Source organism: Petromyzon marinus, chromosome 35, assembly GCF_048934315.1.
Source record: "Petromyzon marinus isolate PM22_M1 ecotype Great Lakes invasive population chromosome 35, UKy_Petmar_22M1.pri1.0, whole genome shotgun sequence".
NCBI lineage: Eukaryota > Metazoa > Chordata > Hyperoartia > Petromyzontiformes > Petromyzontidae > Petromyzon > Petromyzon marinus.
Genome location: NC_133701.1, coordinates 2,324,774 through 2,340,266, shown reverse-complemented (window position 1 = coordinate 2,340,266; position 15,493 = coordinate 2,324,774). Strand labels below are relative to the sequence as shown.

At 48.5% G+C, this 15,493-nt stretch overlaps 1 protein-coding gene and 1 pseudogene across 1 annotated transcript; both read left to right on the top strand.

Moving 5' to 3' along the window:
- LOC116948827 (trypsin-like) lies at window positions 1–2,617 on the top strand. The gene is made up of 4 exons (XM_032965950.2): window positions 1–161; window positions 916–1,175; window positions 2,006–2,139; window positions 2,401–2,617. Exons 1-4 carry the CDS (start codon window positions 16–18, stop codon window positions 2,548–2,550), a joined length of 690 nt encoding a protein of 229 aa, XP_032821841.2. The 5' UTR covers window positions 1–15; the 3' UTR covers window positions 2,551–2,617.
- Window positions 2,618–11,493: 8,876 nt separating this feature from the next.
- On the top strand, window positions 11,494–14,867 carry LOC142929791 (trypsin-like; annotated as a pseudogene).
- Window positions 14,868–15,493: the final 626 nt, after the last annotated feature.

Here is a 15,493-nt window from a genome sequence, read left to right as displayed (position 1 = left end):
GTGGCGGCCCCATACATGTATGAGGACCACATCGTGGGTGGCTCCGAGTGCGCTGCCCACTCGCAGCCGTGGCAGGTGTCCCTCAACATCGGATATCACTTCTGCGGAGGCTCCCTGATCTCCAGCGAGTGGGTCGTGTCTGCCGCTCACTGCTACATGCCGTGAGTGTGCTGCGCGCGGACATGAGCTAATCTCGTTGCGTGCTGCGTGTCTGGTGGTCTCAGTGAAGTTACATCGACTTGTGTAAAATGCAGTGTACACCTACAGCCTGGTGATCACGACCTTATCTGAAAAAAACTTGAAGCTCATGTTGTTCAACTAAGACCTAGCAACAAATAATACTTACTTGAGCTTCACTGATGGGTCAGCAGTGTTACAGCTGGTAATATGAAGAAGCCGATCATATGCTTTTGAATGAGATCCATGCGAACAAACGAGAAAGGGCTATGATCAAATTGCAAAGGTATGTGACATCATCTTTCCATCACAAGGCGATGTGCCCCAGAAGTTTGTTTTCTTTAGACGATTATACCAAATAGTTACAGCACTTGGCAATCTACCACACTGGTCAATTTGGGTCTGTGACGGGGGGAAGTGTAGATTTGATGGCATAGAATTACAGTACAAGCAATGTTACCATACGTGCTAGTTGTGCCATGTTGATGCTTGAACTTACCATTCGGAACTTGACCATGTACAGTTTTATTTGGATTGTTTTCTTCGTGTTTTATTGTTATTGCTGTAACCAGGTTTCTATTGTGTGACCAGATCCCCATAAAGGATTAGCATTCATGGGCCAATGGGTTTTACCTGTGCCAAAATAAAAACCCCCAAAAAAACTTAAACCGAAATTTAAGCGATCCCCTATGAATAAAAATCATCACCACTACTGTCATCCACTTCCTCCACCCCCAGCGCGCCCAGCATCTCTGTGCGCATCGGCGAGCACAACATCTTCGCGTCCGAGGGCACCGAGCAGTGGATACAGGCCTCCAAGGCGATCCCCCACCCCCAGTACCACTCGGCCACCACCGACAACGACATCATGCTCATCAAGCTGTCCTCGCCCGCCACCCTCAACCAGTACGCGCAGGCCGTCCCGCTGCCCTCCTCCTGCGTCGGCACCGGAGTCATGTGCACCATCTCCGGCTGGGGCGAGACCCAGACCAGCGTTGGTGAGGCCACGGCGCTTAGACGTCCGTCTACCCTGGAAAAGCCATTTAAGGAAGACTTTTTAAATATATTACAATGTCGGTTTCATGGTTGCTCTGTTTAGCTCTCGGATGTGTTTTCTGGCTGTGCCACGTGGTGTTCCTCATGACGTCTAGCGTTTCGCTCTACTTCTTGAGAGTTCCCAACACTACTGGTGAAGTTCGGATGTCATGCCGAAGAGCACTCAGTACAATCCAAAAACATATCAGAGAAATTATTTGATTTCTTCACCATACAAGCTGACACAACACGTACACATTATTGTACCATGCTAAAACATTTCATTAGGAAAAAAAATGTCAGTGACTTGAAGGGTATGAGTTCATGGAACTCTCTCTAGAGATATTTTCGTGGATTTACTTGCAATGTTTATAGCTAAGCATTGAATAACAGTTCTGAGCATGAGGCAGGCTTGATCTGGAGTTTAAACTGGACTAAGAGTTGTAACTAGACTTGTCCATATCTGTTGTTGTTGTGGTCTGAGCTTGTGATTGGACACTTATGGGCACAGAGCTCCCCCATGTCTTCCTTTACTTTCTAAGTGTCTGTCCAGCAGTCGTCACGGAACTCTTTTCCACTCTCTTCCTCTGCTTACTTTTCCCCAGGTTTATAAATGGGCACAAGCTACCAACCCATTGCATTGGCTCTGCATTACTGGGACCTTCACGCTGAGTCCACTGAACTCTCTTTTGCCGCCCCTTCTGCTCATGAGTTTCTCCGTCCTCACGTTACCCCAATATCTTTCCCCAGTGCACAAATGCCTCACCACTGCCAACCGCATGTCTCCATACAGGCAGCCCGGATGTCCTCATGTGCGTCCAAGCGCCCGTGCTGAGTGATACCTCCTGCAGAAATTCATACCCCGGTGACATCACCAACAACATGGTCTGCCTGGGATACCTGGAGGGTGGCAAGGACTCCTGCCAGGTGAGGTACCCTGAAGCGACTTGAGTTGATAAGTCTGAACGCGAGTATGAGCGTCGACCTGCCCTCTTGCTAGAAACCAGTGCCACCTCCACCAATCATTCAGATTGAGACAAAGTTAATTACTCTCTCAGCATCTCTTTCATCTAATTCAATACTAATCACGTAGTTTTTTCACAGACATAAAGGTTGGGAACCATGGAATTAGATGCAGGAGCCAACTGCTAACTGCTGACCCTTTGACCTCTGATTCCGTCAATGCAGGGAGACTCCGGTGGCCCCGTCGTGTGCAATGGCCAGCTGCAGGGCATCGTGTCGTGGGGCCGCGGCTGCGCCCTGCCCAACTACCCCGGCGTGTACACCAAGGTGTGCAACTACAACTCCTGGATCGCCAGCACCATGGCTGCCAACTGAGCGACTCACTCGGAAGCCACCTTGCCGAGCAACAAGCACCATGATGGTTGTAATGCCATGAAACGAATAAAACCTTTGAAATGTTGATGCCATCATGTTTTTCTTGCCTTACTTTCTTCGTAAAGTTGATGATCGAAACATCGCCTAGCATGGTACAATGGATTGCGTTGCTCTACTGCTCTGCAATCTACAAAGCAGCCCCGTAGCAGCCTATACAGCACAGGACTTCCTTACCCCTTTGGTATGGTGGCCATATACCTCCTACCTGCAATCCTTGAATCAATAGTATACGTTTAAAAAACATATGTTTAGTTCAATTTGTTCATACCAATAAAGTGGGCAGTTTAAGTAATTTTCTTTGGGCATGTCGAATCGTTTTGCCAAGAATCAACTGATTTGAGTCGATACAAAGGAGGGGGTGATATAATAATGAGATGGATAATGTCGGCTTCCCATTGTTCGATCCAAACTCCTCCCACAGCTCGACACAGGAGCTATAGCGTGACCTTGGAGCCCTCTCAGGGACGCTCGCAGCCAATCACAACCAGGCCATTGTCCTAATTTGAATATGACCCGCCCCATGAAAATAAATTCCTCTTTCCATCTCTCCTGCTAGATTTAATAATCGATTGTCGGTAAATCGATCAACTGTTGAGGACTCGATGAAACATTCTGGCATAAGAGTTGATCGTCGAGTCCGGTTCACCTCTTGTGAGGGCCGCTGGAAACTTTAAACCGCACGACATTTAGCAGTCACCACGTGGTACCTTCCAACAACAACAACCGCCATTTACCTCTAAGTGGCGGTGACGTCAACACGGCAACTGTGCCAGGCCAAGTGCACTTTAAGGCCGCGTTAAGTGTCGAAAGCTTTCTGACAGGTCACGGGACAGACCCAGGTGCCATCGGTCGACTCACTGAGATGACTGGCAGATGCACACCAGCTGTGTCCCTTACTGTGCCATCTTGCTCCATTTTATCCGCCTGGCGCTGAAATTCGTTGTGAGCGTCGCTCCTCTGCCCTCCTTTGTTGTTGGAGGGCGACTGCCTCCAACTGAACAGTCATGTCCTTCACGACATAGGCACACACACACTCACACGGCCATTCACAGGGGGTGTGCTTTCATGTTGAGATTTTTTTATCATCACCATCAAATTCACTGCTGGATGATGGCTGTCATTTTTTATGATGCGGGGGAGCGTGGTGACGGGATGGGGAGCAGGTGCAGTTCACGTAACCACTCGCCACTGATGTTAGCCGCGCATCCCCAAGCCGCACCATTACTCATCCTGCTCCGCGGACATCTGTGAAAAGAGCTTTATACCTCATCGGATTCCTTCAGGCTAAATCATTCTTCTGATTCTGAACTCAAATCCAAAACTCGGACTTAACACCGAATCGTCGAACCTCACCCGTGAATGAGCCGCCATCTCAGCGTCTGTTTGACATCCTCAACGAGCGGACGGCCAAGATGCACGCCGTGATGTGTGGATATTTCCTTTATGCGTGATTCTGTCGAACATGTGTTACACGTACTGTATGTAGAAGGGCTCGTGAGGAGACAGAGAAAGTCACTGCAGGTCACCCCCTCCTATCTCAAGCCCAGCTACAGAACTGTAGATAGAATCTCATTTTGTCATGGAAACCAGCAATAAGTAACGTTCGCATCACGTAACCAATACACACATTCAAATAAATAACCTTTACACTGCTGGGTGGACAGAGACTAGGGGATTTATTAAATGTATCCCGTTGTTTCAACTGCCACACCGGGAGATTGAATCGAGAACTGGATTGCAAGTCGAGTGTGCTATTAAATCTGGTACCACAGCATCTCCCGTCATATCATACAACCGCACTGTTGATCAAAGCAAATCAAACGAGACAATGTCTTATACATTACAAAGTCATGGGAAACAGATATCTCGATCATTGCTTTCGTGAAATGCAATATCGTGTCATATCGTGAATATTTGATATTGCAGCAAGCAGAAGTTTCAAACAACAATGTGTAATGACTCCAACTGAGTCGCAGATGTTATCTTGGAAGCAACACTATTTATTAAACAACAGCACGCAACACAACACGATCTACACACGGGTCTCGAATGCCCATCTAACCACGCTATGGCATAACTAGACACGGATCGCTATCCCGGTCCGGACCACAAGCTGGGTCCAGGACCGCGTGGCTAGAGGCTTCTTCTCCCCGACGTGGATCTTCGTAACACCAGCACACGAAAAACATCGAGCTCCTCACGGGGCACTGGTTTTATGCCCCCGGGCTGGTGCTGGCTCCGCCCTTCGCCGCGCCCACATTCCAGATCTCTCGAGCTCTTTCTTGAAAGTTCCCGAGAGCTCTTGTGGACCACGTGACCGCCCTGTCCACCAGTAGCCCCCCTCCAATATCATCCTGTCACATGTCAGCTGGTCAACCAGCGCATCGTAACCGTGGCTGGCTGACGCACCCTCTCGGCAAGCATAAGTTTCAAACAACAATGTAGAAGCGTGTAAAAAGCTATTGACTATTGTGCAAGATGCGAAAACCCTCACGAGTGTTGAGTGAAGATGTACATTGTGGTCCACTTGTCGTCGATCACCGAAACAATATACGTGACCAAATTTATTCGAATGACAGGCAACAGTGCTGCAGTGATATAGAACTGGAACGCAAGTACAAACGTGACCATAATTGTGAAAAATAAACCACACTTAATGTCATGAAAGTCATTTCGGAGCTTGATCCTATCACACCATTACGCAGAGTGATAAGATGACGACCCCAAACCTAACAATGTCCATCACTGTCAGATGTTACATGAGGGCATTAACATTGTATATATATATATTCGTGTTGTTTTCGGTAAAGTCACGTAGATAGAAAATAAAATTAAAACAACAGATCATTTAAAAAAAGAAAAATTTAAAGATAAAAAATAATAAATAAATACAAATAAAAGCAAAAAACCCATGACGTTTCGATCGCAACACAAGCGGTCTTCCTCAGGCGGAGAGAAACGAAGGGGCAAGCCTCCAAATGCAACTGCTTATCAGGGCTTTCAAAGTTGGCTGTGCAGCCAGCACAAATGTAGGAGACAATGGGGGGAGGGAGGGGACAGAAACAGGGGGAGAGAGAGGGGGGATAGATATAGAGGTGGAGGTGAAGGCGAGGGCGCAGTCCAAGCATGTTCGACAATGTGGTAAAGAAGAGGGTAGAGATAGGGGGGGAGAGATGGGGGGGGGTTTAGAGATAGGGGGAGATAGAGGGGGTAAAGTAGTGACAATGGAGGGAGGGGCAGATACAGTGGGAGAGAGAGGGGGGGAGGACAGACATCGAGGTGGCGCTGAAGGCGAGGGCCCAGTCCAAATGTGTTAGACAAGGCCGGCACGGCACACCAGGAGTAGTTGGCCAGCACCACGCCCGGCCGCCTTTGTCTACCTAATAGCGATGTTTACACATTGCAGCAGTTGACATAGGAGAGGCCCAGGACCGGTTCATATAATCGTCGCTGGTGTTGGCCGTGAGTTGGAAACGAACCTGTGTCTCCAGCTTCGTTGCGCAGCGCGCTAAACGCTAAATTGCCTTCGCTACAAAAGACACAAATACATAGTCAAATATCCCCCGTAGAGCCTGTAACAGACTGTTGGGGCAAGTGCTGTTAGCGAGCAGCTATGAAGGCCGGAACGGCACACGAGCGGGTGGCCGGCCAGCACCACGCCCGGCCGCATTTGTCTTGCCAGTAGCGATGTTTACACACCGCACAAGATACTCATTTGAGGTGGAGTCGATCTAGGGGAGGCCCAGGACCAGTTCAGATAATCGTCACTGGTCTAGTAGCGCATCGCAGTAACCTGTACCCTACCGCTCCCCAAATGACACCAACAACAACAACCGCCATTCGCCACTTAGTGGCGGTGACGTCACCACGACACTTGTGCCACTCCATGTGCACCTTGAGGCCACGTGAAGTGTCGAACGCCCGCGGGCAGGAGGTCACAAGGCAGACCCAGGTGCCACGGATCGACTGACTGAGATGACTGGCTGGTGCACCACCTGTGCCCCCTACTGTGCCAACCTGCTGTGCTTTAGCCACCCCGCGCTCCGCTCATTGTTGTGAGCGTCGCTCCTCCGCCCTCCGTTGTTGTTGGAGGGCGACTGACTCCAACTGCCCAATAGCGTTCTTCACGAGCCTCCTCCACAGAGGACGATCTGGACACCGCTGGTACCAGTCATCGGCAAGTCCACTCAGCTCCATGTCCTCCTGTACCACATCACTCCATCTCTCCTCTAGCCCGCGCCACGCCCGATTAGCCCCTTTGATCCGGCCGAACAAAAGCTGTTTCGGCATGGCGTTGGCTGGGCATGCGGGATACATGACCAAGCCAACGCAGCCTTACCTGCCGTAGGAGCTCACCGATGGGACCTTGCCCAGATCTTTCAAAGATTTTTGAGCTCCTCACACAATCCAGCCTGGTTAAACCCAGGATGGATCGTAGGCAGGCCAGCCTAAATGTTTCCAACCGGCGAAGATGCTCCATTAAAGTGGTCCACGTTTCGCAAACGTAGAGAAGGGAGGAAATGACCGTGGCCGAGAAGACCTGAAGCTTAGTGCGGAGCGACAGACCAGGTAGCTTCCACACAGCGTTACGCAACCGTTGAAAAGCTATTGCTGCTCGACTGATTCGGAGGGAGACATCTGCTGTTAAACTGGAGCCGGTCATAAGCAGACTGCCCAGGTATGGGAAACTCTCCACTCTCTCCACAACTGCCCCATCACCGATTGGGAGTTGTGGGGGTGGAGTGTCCGATGGTACAAAATACCCAGGCAGGTGCTTAGTTTTGGTGCGGCTGATGGTAAGGCCCCATCCCTTAGTGCCACGCTCCAGTATCAGCAGCAGCGTCTCCAACTCCTCCTCTGAATGAGCAGCTAATACCAAATCATCAGCATACATAACGTGGTTGAGCAATAGGGAGCCATCCCTTGACCGCACCCGGGCATCGATCAGCCTCTCATTATATTTGTACCAAATGGAGATCCCCCTGGTACAGCTATTGAAGGCTTCACGAACTACGTGGTCAAAATAGATGTTAAATAATGTGGGAGCCAGAGGAGATCCCTGTCGCACCCCAAGGTGTACAGGGAATGGCTCTGTCTCCCGGCCACGTAGTTTTACCCGGACCCGCTCACCATCATGAAGGTCCTTAATGATCGTGAGCAGAGGATCAGGGACACCAAAAGCACGAAGAACAACTCAGAGCCCAGGCCTACTGATGGTATCATAGGACTTGACCAGGTCAATAAAGCAGAGATGTAGGTCTTGTTGGAATTCCCTACATCTCTGCTGTAGCAGACGGACAGAAAATATGGCATCTGTGCAAGATCGCCCTTTCATGAAACCGCATTGGGGCTCCGCAAGCCTCTCCTCAGCGGGCCTGGTGAGGCGATGTTGAATAATCCTTGCCAGGACCTTTCCAGGCACACTGAGTAGTGAGATGCCCCTGTAGTCGTTGCAGTGTGTGCGGTCCCCCTTCTTAAAGAGGGGGACCGAAAGGGCATCCTTCCAATCCTGCGGAACCCGTCCAGTGGTCTAGACTGTTGTTATGATGTCATCTAGGGCAGTCTGTGCACAAACGCCACCCTATCTCAGCATTTCGCTTGGGAGATCATCTCTGCCCGCTGCCTTTCCTGGTCTCAGACTCCGCATCGCCTTCAGTACTTCCTCAACAGATGGCACTTCAGCCAGCCACTCACAAGGGGGTGACCTCTTCCAATATTTGAGGCACCGCAGCCTCAGCAGGGTCAGCCTCACTTTGTGCCACGATGTTTTCCTGGCTGAGGGATTTTTTCTTCCCCCAGCACCTCACAGAAATGCTCAGCAAATCTGCAAACCTGTTCCTGAGGGTCAGAGATTGGATCACCGTTTTTTTCGCCTAATGATGGTAATAGGTGTGGTGCTGCAGGTTACTTTTTTGATGGAGTAAATAGAGATTTGTGATCGCGGGCCACTGAGGCAGATTCCATCTCCTCAGCAACCCGCGACCACCAAACATCCTTGCAGCGCCTCACGGCTCTCCGAACCTCCGAGCGAAGGCTGTCGTAAGCCTCCTCATTCTCTGACGTGGGATTCTGTAGCCGATGACATTCGGCCTGTAGCTTTTTCTCAAACATCCTGAAAACCTCCTCTGTCAGCCACGGTCTCTGGGGAGGTCTGGACCGCGTCCCCAAAGAAGCCATTGCAGTTGCATGAGTCACAGTCCTAAAACTCGCCCATTTACCCTCGACATCAGGATGCGTGGGGGACTATGCCAATCCCAGCCACAAGCGATGATGACATTCTCGCTTGCAACTTTCATCAGATAACTGAGACCAGGCCACTTTAGGTTGGAATGGGGTCCTGGGTGTACACCCACCACCGGAGTGGAAGAATGGCAGGCGCATCTTACAGATGACTATTCGATGGTCAGAGGGCAGATCAGCTCCACGGTAGGTCCTGGTGTCAAGGACATGGGCTCGCATCCGCTGGCCCGTCACTATGTAGTCCAGAAGATGTTATTGCTTGGACCCGGCATGCATCCATGATGTTGTGTGGATGCGCCGATGCCGGAACAGCGTGTTGATAATTACAAGCCCATGGGCTGCACAAAAATCTAGCAGCCTCGTACCGTTGTTATTGAGCTGATCTGGCCCATGCCCACCAATCACTCCAGACAAGGTGCCAGCATCATGACCAACTCGGGCATTGAAGTCACCCAAAATTATGACTCTATCCCGAGGTGCCACTTTAGCCAGCACCTGTGACAGGACGTCATAGAAGGCATCTGACTCATCGGCTTTGCCTGCATCCCTCCACGGATGTTCGTCTTCGGTGGGGGCATAAGTAACCACGACCACCACTCCTCGCCTCCGGTTGATGGGAAGGCGATCCCAAAGCAGTCCGGGGCTTACAGCTTCCCACAGGTCACTACCACGCTCCCACGCACCCTTCATTATTTTGTTCAAAAGAAGAGCCACACCCTGTTGTTTGGCAGTCTGCTGCCCCGAGTAGAGGACTGTCCACCCCTCATGGTGGCAGGAGCCAGAACCGGTCCACCGGACCTCCTGAATGCCACAGAGATCCAAGTGGTACCGGTCCAGCTCCCCACAGAGGAGTGGCAGCCTCTCTTCCGCAGTGAGCGTTCGAACATTCAACGTGGCCATCCGTAGTGGCTTTTAGTTGTTTCTGGAAGAGCCTCGAGGGTAGAGATTCAATCTCCTGGCTCCGCCATTTGGGGTTTGGCCAGGAGACGTCATAGACGCCTGTCCTCCCGGGGCCTAAGGCACAAGCTTATTAGTTACATATTTCATTCTAACTCGTGGTTTAGTGGTAATTAATTGAAGGTAGAGGGGTTACCAGCCCCTCGCACCCGTCCAGAGCCCCCGTTTAGCCACTGTGGTGGACACAGACGCCATGAGGGGAGTAGCCAATGGGAATTAGCCCTCCCCCCACAGCACTGTCCACGACAGAGTTGCCCGTCCGGCACTGCGAGGAGGTAGGGGGTTGTTTTGCCGGACGCAATCACACATGCACAGTGACACACGTAGACAAAAATGGACACACGTGTAAATTACTCAAGATAGATATACATAGGAGGCATTGACTACAACTGCAAAAAACGTGGCAGGACCCTTCTGACGAAGAGTCATGAGACACAGTGAGGCTCTCTTGGATAAACAAGCGTATTCGGAAGCCACTGGAGCTATGCACTTTTAAATGCAGATTGAAGTTTGCTGTCCTTCCCCCGCACCTCTGATTACAAAACATTGTCAAATTAAATTGTAGCTTTTCGTAGCTGATTCAATGATCCATATGTGATTTTGAAATGGATGTATTGGAAGTTGTTTGAAATAAGTCACATTGTAAGCAGCCAGTTTCTCGTTGAAAAGATATGGGAATATAATGCGTGCTTTCGTAGGTGGTGATGTCACGGCGCGAACTGAAGCAGCCTCATTGGATTTTAAACTTCCCTACTTGATGTAGCCCGGGTAGGGAAGTTCAAATTATGTCGTGAAAAGTCTTAAACCACCGTTGAGCTTCATTGGTTTGAATGTGATCAACACCTTGGCATGTACGTATGTTATCTTTTTAAACGTCTTAATTTTATCAAGAGGTGGGGCTTAGTTACGAGATTTTGACAAAGAATCTGGCATGTGGCCAAATCCATAAATATATGGATCAGTATTAATGTGTTTGACTTTCCAATAAAAAATAATGAGGGATCTGCAAAATAAAATATACTAACTTTGACTATGACACATTTGACTTTCTCTTCATGGTATACGTGAATATAGAAATGCAGTAATATCCTTAGCATAACTATAAAAGGCAAAGGTGCATCCTTACAATGGATTTATCACAGCACCGCTGGCAGACTTCACTTAAAGGACCTCTAAATAGCCCCTCTAGAGGATATGATATATACTCAAGTATACTTACGTTTGTGTTAATTTTATAGGCAATCATTTTAGCTAAATTCTACGAACATAGTCTAGTCACAGGGGAAAGCTCTCAATTCCGGAAGTTTTCCAAAGAGATCGGGATGGTTCCACAATTTTTCCAATGGGTCCGCATCTGCAAAAACACTCTTATTCACAGCTGCCATGTAACACACACACACAAATGGCACCATCTCCACCAAGTAAGAGATCGATCATAACCAGAACAATATAAGCCACGTCCGTGGAAAAATAAAACAATAAATGTTACCAATTTTAACGTATGGAATCGCTGACTCGCTATTTTTCGTCTCAGGTGGGAAAATATCGACGAGTTTAATGAGACAGACATAAGGTATTGGGTAACGTAGAGATGAGAATAAAGCAATGATATGAGGGCACTCAACGGGTATAAAAGTGGACCACCGGCAGTGGTTCAGCATCGTCTTTCAGGATCTTCACTGCACAATGTACGGACTCATCTTTGCTCTGCTCGTGGGCACCGCTGGTGAGACTTTGTGTAACTTCCACTGCTAACTGGGTGCGTAGTGAATGGTTTTGGGTCGAACTGGGACCCATGCCCTGCAGAGATGGTCTATTTACGTATGCTGAACTTATTTCGCACTGTATGTATCCAACCCTGCTAATCTTTGCCTATAGACATCTGGCAGTTTAACAGCATTGGTTTAAGCAGGGCAATGATGGATATCATTAGTGGTAATTTTGGTATCCTCATTTGGCGTATTTCTAAATTCCTTCTGTGGGGCCCATCATGTCCATCAGACAAGAACGACGATTGAGCAAGTGATGCAAAATTTCTAGTAACCATAGCGGAGTGCCTTTTTCTGCTGGAAGTGAGCTTTGTAATTGTGTTGATGGTAACATTGGTGGTGATGATCATCACGGAGACAGCAGAGGCAGATCAATAATATCCCCAAGAGGGGTATTCATGAATGTCCATACTTTAAATAGGGGCTTACATTAATAATTCGTTTTTTTTTCTGGTAAAGATCAATGACAAAATTACTTTTGGACTCAGGGGGTGGGAGGGGGGTAGCATTGCCTCCATTACTTCCATTGGATTCTCCATTTGGCCTTATACACGATGTCGATAGTCATGATCCTGTTGACGATTAACCTCACGATGAATGTTGGGTCTAAGTAATTGACCGTGGCCAGCATACTAATTCACACTCTGCTTTGCTGACAGCGGCGGCCCCATACATGTATGAGGACCACATCGTGGGTGGCTCCGAGTGCGCTGCCCACTCGCAGCCGTGGCAGGTGTCCCTCAACATCGGATACCACTTCTGCGGAGGCTCCTTGATCTCCAGCGAGTGGGTCGTGTCTGCCGCTCACTGCTACATGCCGTGAGTTTGCTGCGCGCGGACATGAGCTAATGTCGTTGCATGCTGCGTGTCTGGTGGTCTCAGTGAAGTAACATCGACTTGTGTAAAATGCAGTGTACACCTACAACCTGGTGATCACGACCTTATCTGAAAAAAACTTGAAGGTCATATTGTTGAACTAAGACCTAGCCACAAATAATATTCATTTGAGCTTCACCGATAGGGCAGCAGTGTTACAGCTGGTAATATGAAGAAGCCGATCATATGATTTTGAATGAGACCCATGCGAACAAACGAGAAAGGGCTATGATCAGATTGCAAAGGTATGCGACATCTTCTTTCCACAACAAGGCGATGTGCCCCAGCAGTTTGTTTTCTTTAGACGATTATACCAAATATTTACAGCACTTGACAATCTACCACACTGGTCAATTTGAGTCTGTGACTGTGGGAAGTGTAGATATGATGGCATAGAATTACAGTACAAGCATTCTTACCATACGTGCTAGTTGTGTCATGTTGATGCTTGAACTTACCATTCGGAATTTGACCATGTACAGTTTTATTTGGATTGTTTTGTTCGTGTTTTCTTGTTATTGCTGTAGCCAGGTTTCTATTGTGTGACCAGATCCCCATAAAGGATTAGCATTCATGGGCCAATGGGTTTTACCTGTGCCAAAAAAAACCCCCCAAAAAACCTAAAACCGAAATTTAAGCGATCCCGTATGAATAAAAATCATCATCACTACTGTCATCCACTTCCTCCACCCCCAGGGCGCCCAGCATCTCTGTGCGCATCGGCGAGCACAACATCTTCGCGTCCGAGGGCACCGAGCAGTGGATTCAGGCTTCCAAGGCGATCCCCCACCCCCAGTACCACTCGGCCACCACCGACAACGACATCATGCTCATCAAGCTGTCCTCGCCCGCCACCCTCAACCAGTATGCGCAGGCCGTCCCGCTGCCCTCCTCCTGCGTCGGCACCGGAGTCATGTGCACCATCTCCGGCTAGGGCGAGACCCAGACCAGCGTCGGTGAGGACACGGCGCTTAAACGTCCGTCTACCCTGGAAAAGCCATTTAAGGAAGACTTTTTAAATATATTACAATGTCGGTTTCATGGTTGCTCTGTTTACCTCTCGGATGTGTTTTCTGGCTGTGCCACGTGGTGTTCCTCATGACGTCTAGCTTTTCGCTCTCCTTCTTGAGAGTTCCCAAGACTACTGGTGAAGCTCGGATGTTATGCCGAAGAGCACTCAGTACAATCCAAAAACATATCAGAGAAATTATTTGATTTCTTCTCCATACAAGCTGACACAACACTTATGTATTCTTGTGCCATGGTAAAACATTTCACTAGTAAAAAATTGTTAGTGACTTGAAGGGTATGAGTACATGGAACTCTGTCTAGTGATATTTTCGTGGATTTTTTTTCAATGTTTATAGCTAAGCATTGAATAACAGTTCTGAGCATGAGGCAGGCTTGACCTGGAGTTTAAACTGGACTAAGAGTTGTAACTAGACTTGTCCATATCTGTTGTTGTTGTGGTCTGAGCTTGTGATTGGACACTTATTGGAACAGACCTCCCCCATGTCTTCCTTTACTTTCTCAGTGTCTGTCCAGCAGTCGTCACGGAACTCTTTTCAACTCTCTTCCTCTGCTTACTTTTCCCCAGGTTTATAAATGGGCACAAGCTACCAAACCATTGCATTGGTTCTGCATTACTGGGACCTTCACGCTGAGTCCACTGAACTCTCTTCTGCCGCTCCTTCTGCTCATGAGTTTCTCCGTCCTCACGTTACCCCAATATCTTTCCCCAGTGCACCAATGCCTCACCACTGCCAACCGCGTGTCTCCATACAGGCAGCCCCGATGTCCTCATGTGCGTCCAAGCGCCCGTGCTGAGTGATACCTCCTGCAGAAACTCCTACCCCGGTGACATCACCAACAACATAATCTGCCTTGGATACGTGGAGGGTGGCAAGGACTCCTGCCAGGTGAGGTACCCTGAAGCGACTTGAGTTGATAAGTCTGAATGGGAGTATGAGCGTCGACCTGCCCTCTTGCTAGAAACCAGTGCCACCTCCACCAATCATTCAGATTGAGACAAAGTTAATTACTCTCTCAGCATCTCTTTAATCTAATTCAATATTAATCACGTAGTTTTTCACAGGCATAAAGGTTGGGAACCATGGCATTAGATGCAGGAGCCAAGTGCTTACTGCTGACCCTTTGACCTCTGATGCCGCCACCACAGGGAGACTCCGGTGGCCCCGTCGTGTGCAATGGCCAGCTGCAGGGCATCGTGTCCTGGGGCCGCGGCTGCGCCCTGCCCAACTACCCCGGCGTGTACACCAAGGTGTGCGACTACAACTCCTGGATCGCCAGCACCATGGCTGCCAACTGAGCGACTCACTCGGAAGCCACCTTGCCGAGCGACAAGCACCATGATGGTTGTAATGTCATGATACGAATAAAACCTTTGAAATTTTGATGCCATCATGTTTCTGTCGTCTTATTTTCTTCGTAAAGTTGATGATCGAAACATCGCATAGAATGGTACAATGGATTGCGTTGCTCTACTGCTCTGCAATCCACAAAGCAGCCCCGTAGCAGCCTATACAGCACAGGACTTCCTAACCCCTTTGGTATGGTGACCCTATACCTCCCACCTGCAATCCTTGAATCAATAGAATACATTTAAAAAACATATATTAAAATTTTGATTTAAAGCTTTCGTGACTGCAGTAATTAATATTCTTAGTTCTTTCGGTAAAGTCACGTTGAAGGGAAACAACAAAATAATAAAATATATATAAAACAATAAAAATTCTCACGACGTTTCGACCATAAAACAAACGGTCGTCTTCAGGTGTGTCGGTTTGCATAAATTTATTTAGTTTTAAACGGTGTATTTATTTTTAAAAAAACGTTAGCGCCATGCGCAGCGATTTGGCACTTTATTTAGACGGACTAGTCCATCTATGTTCTGAAAAGAGGAGGGGGGAGACGAATTTTTTTTAATGTATGCTGTCTGAAAGCCACTGTAAGCGTGAACAATCAATTAAGACCTGAAATGGTTTATCAAATCTTTCCAATGATTGCTAAGCCAGAATCCA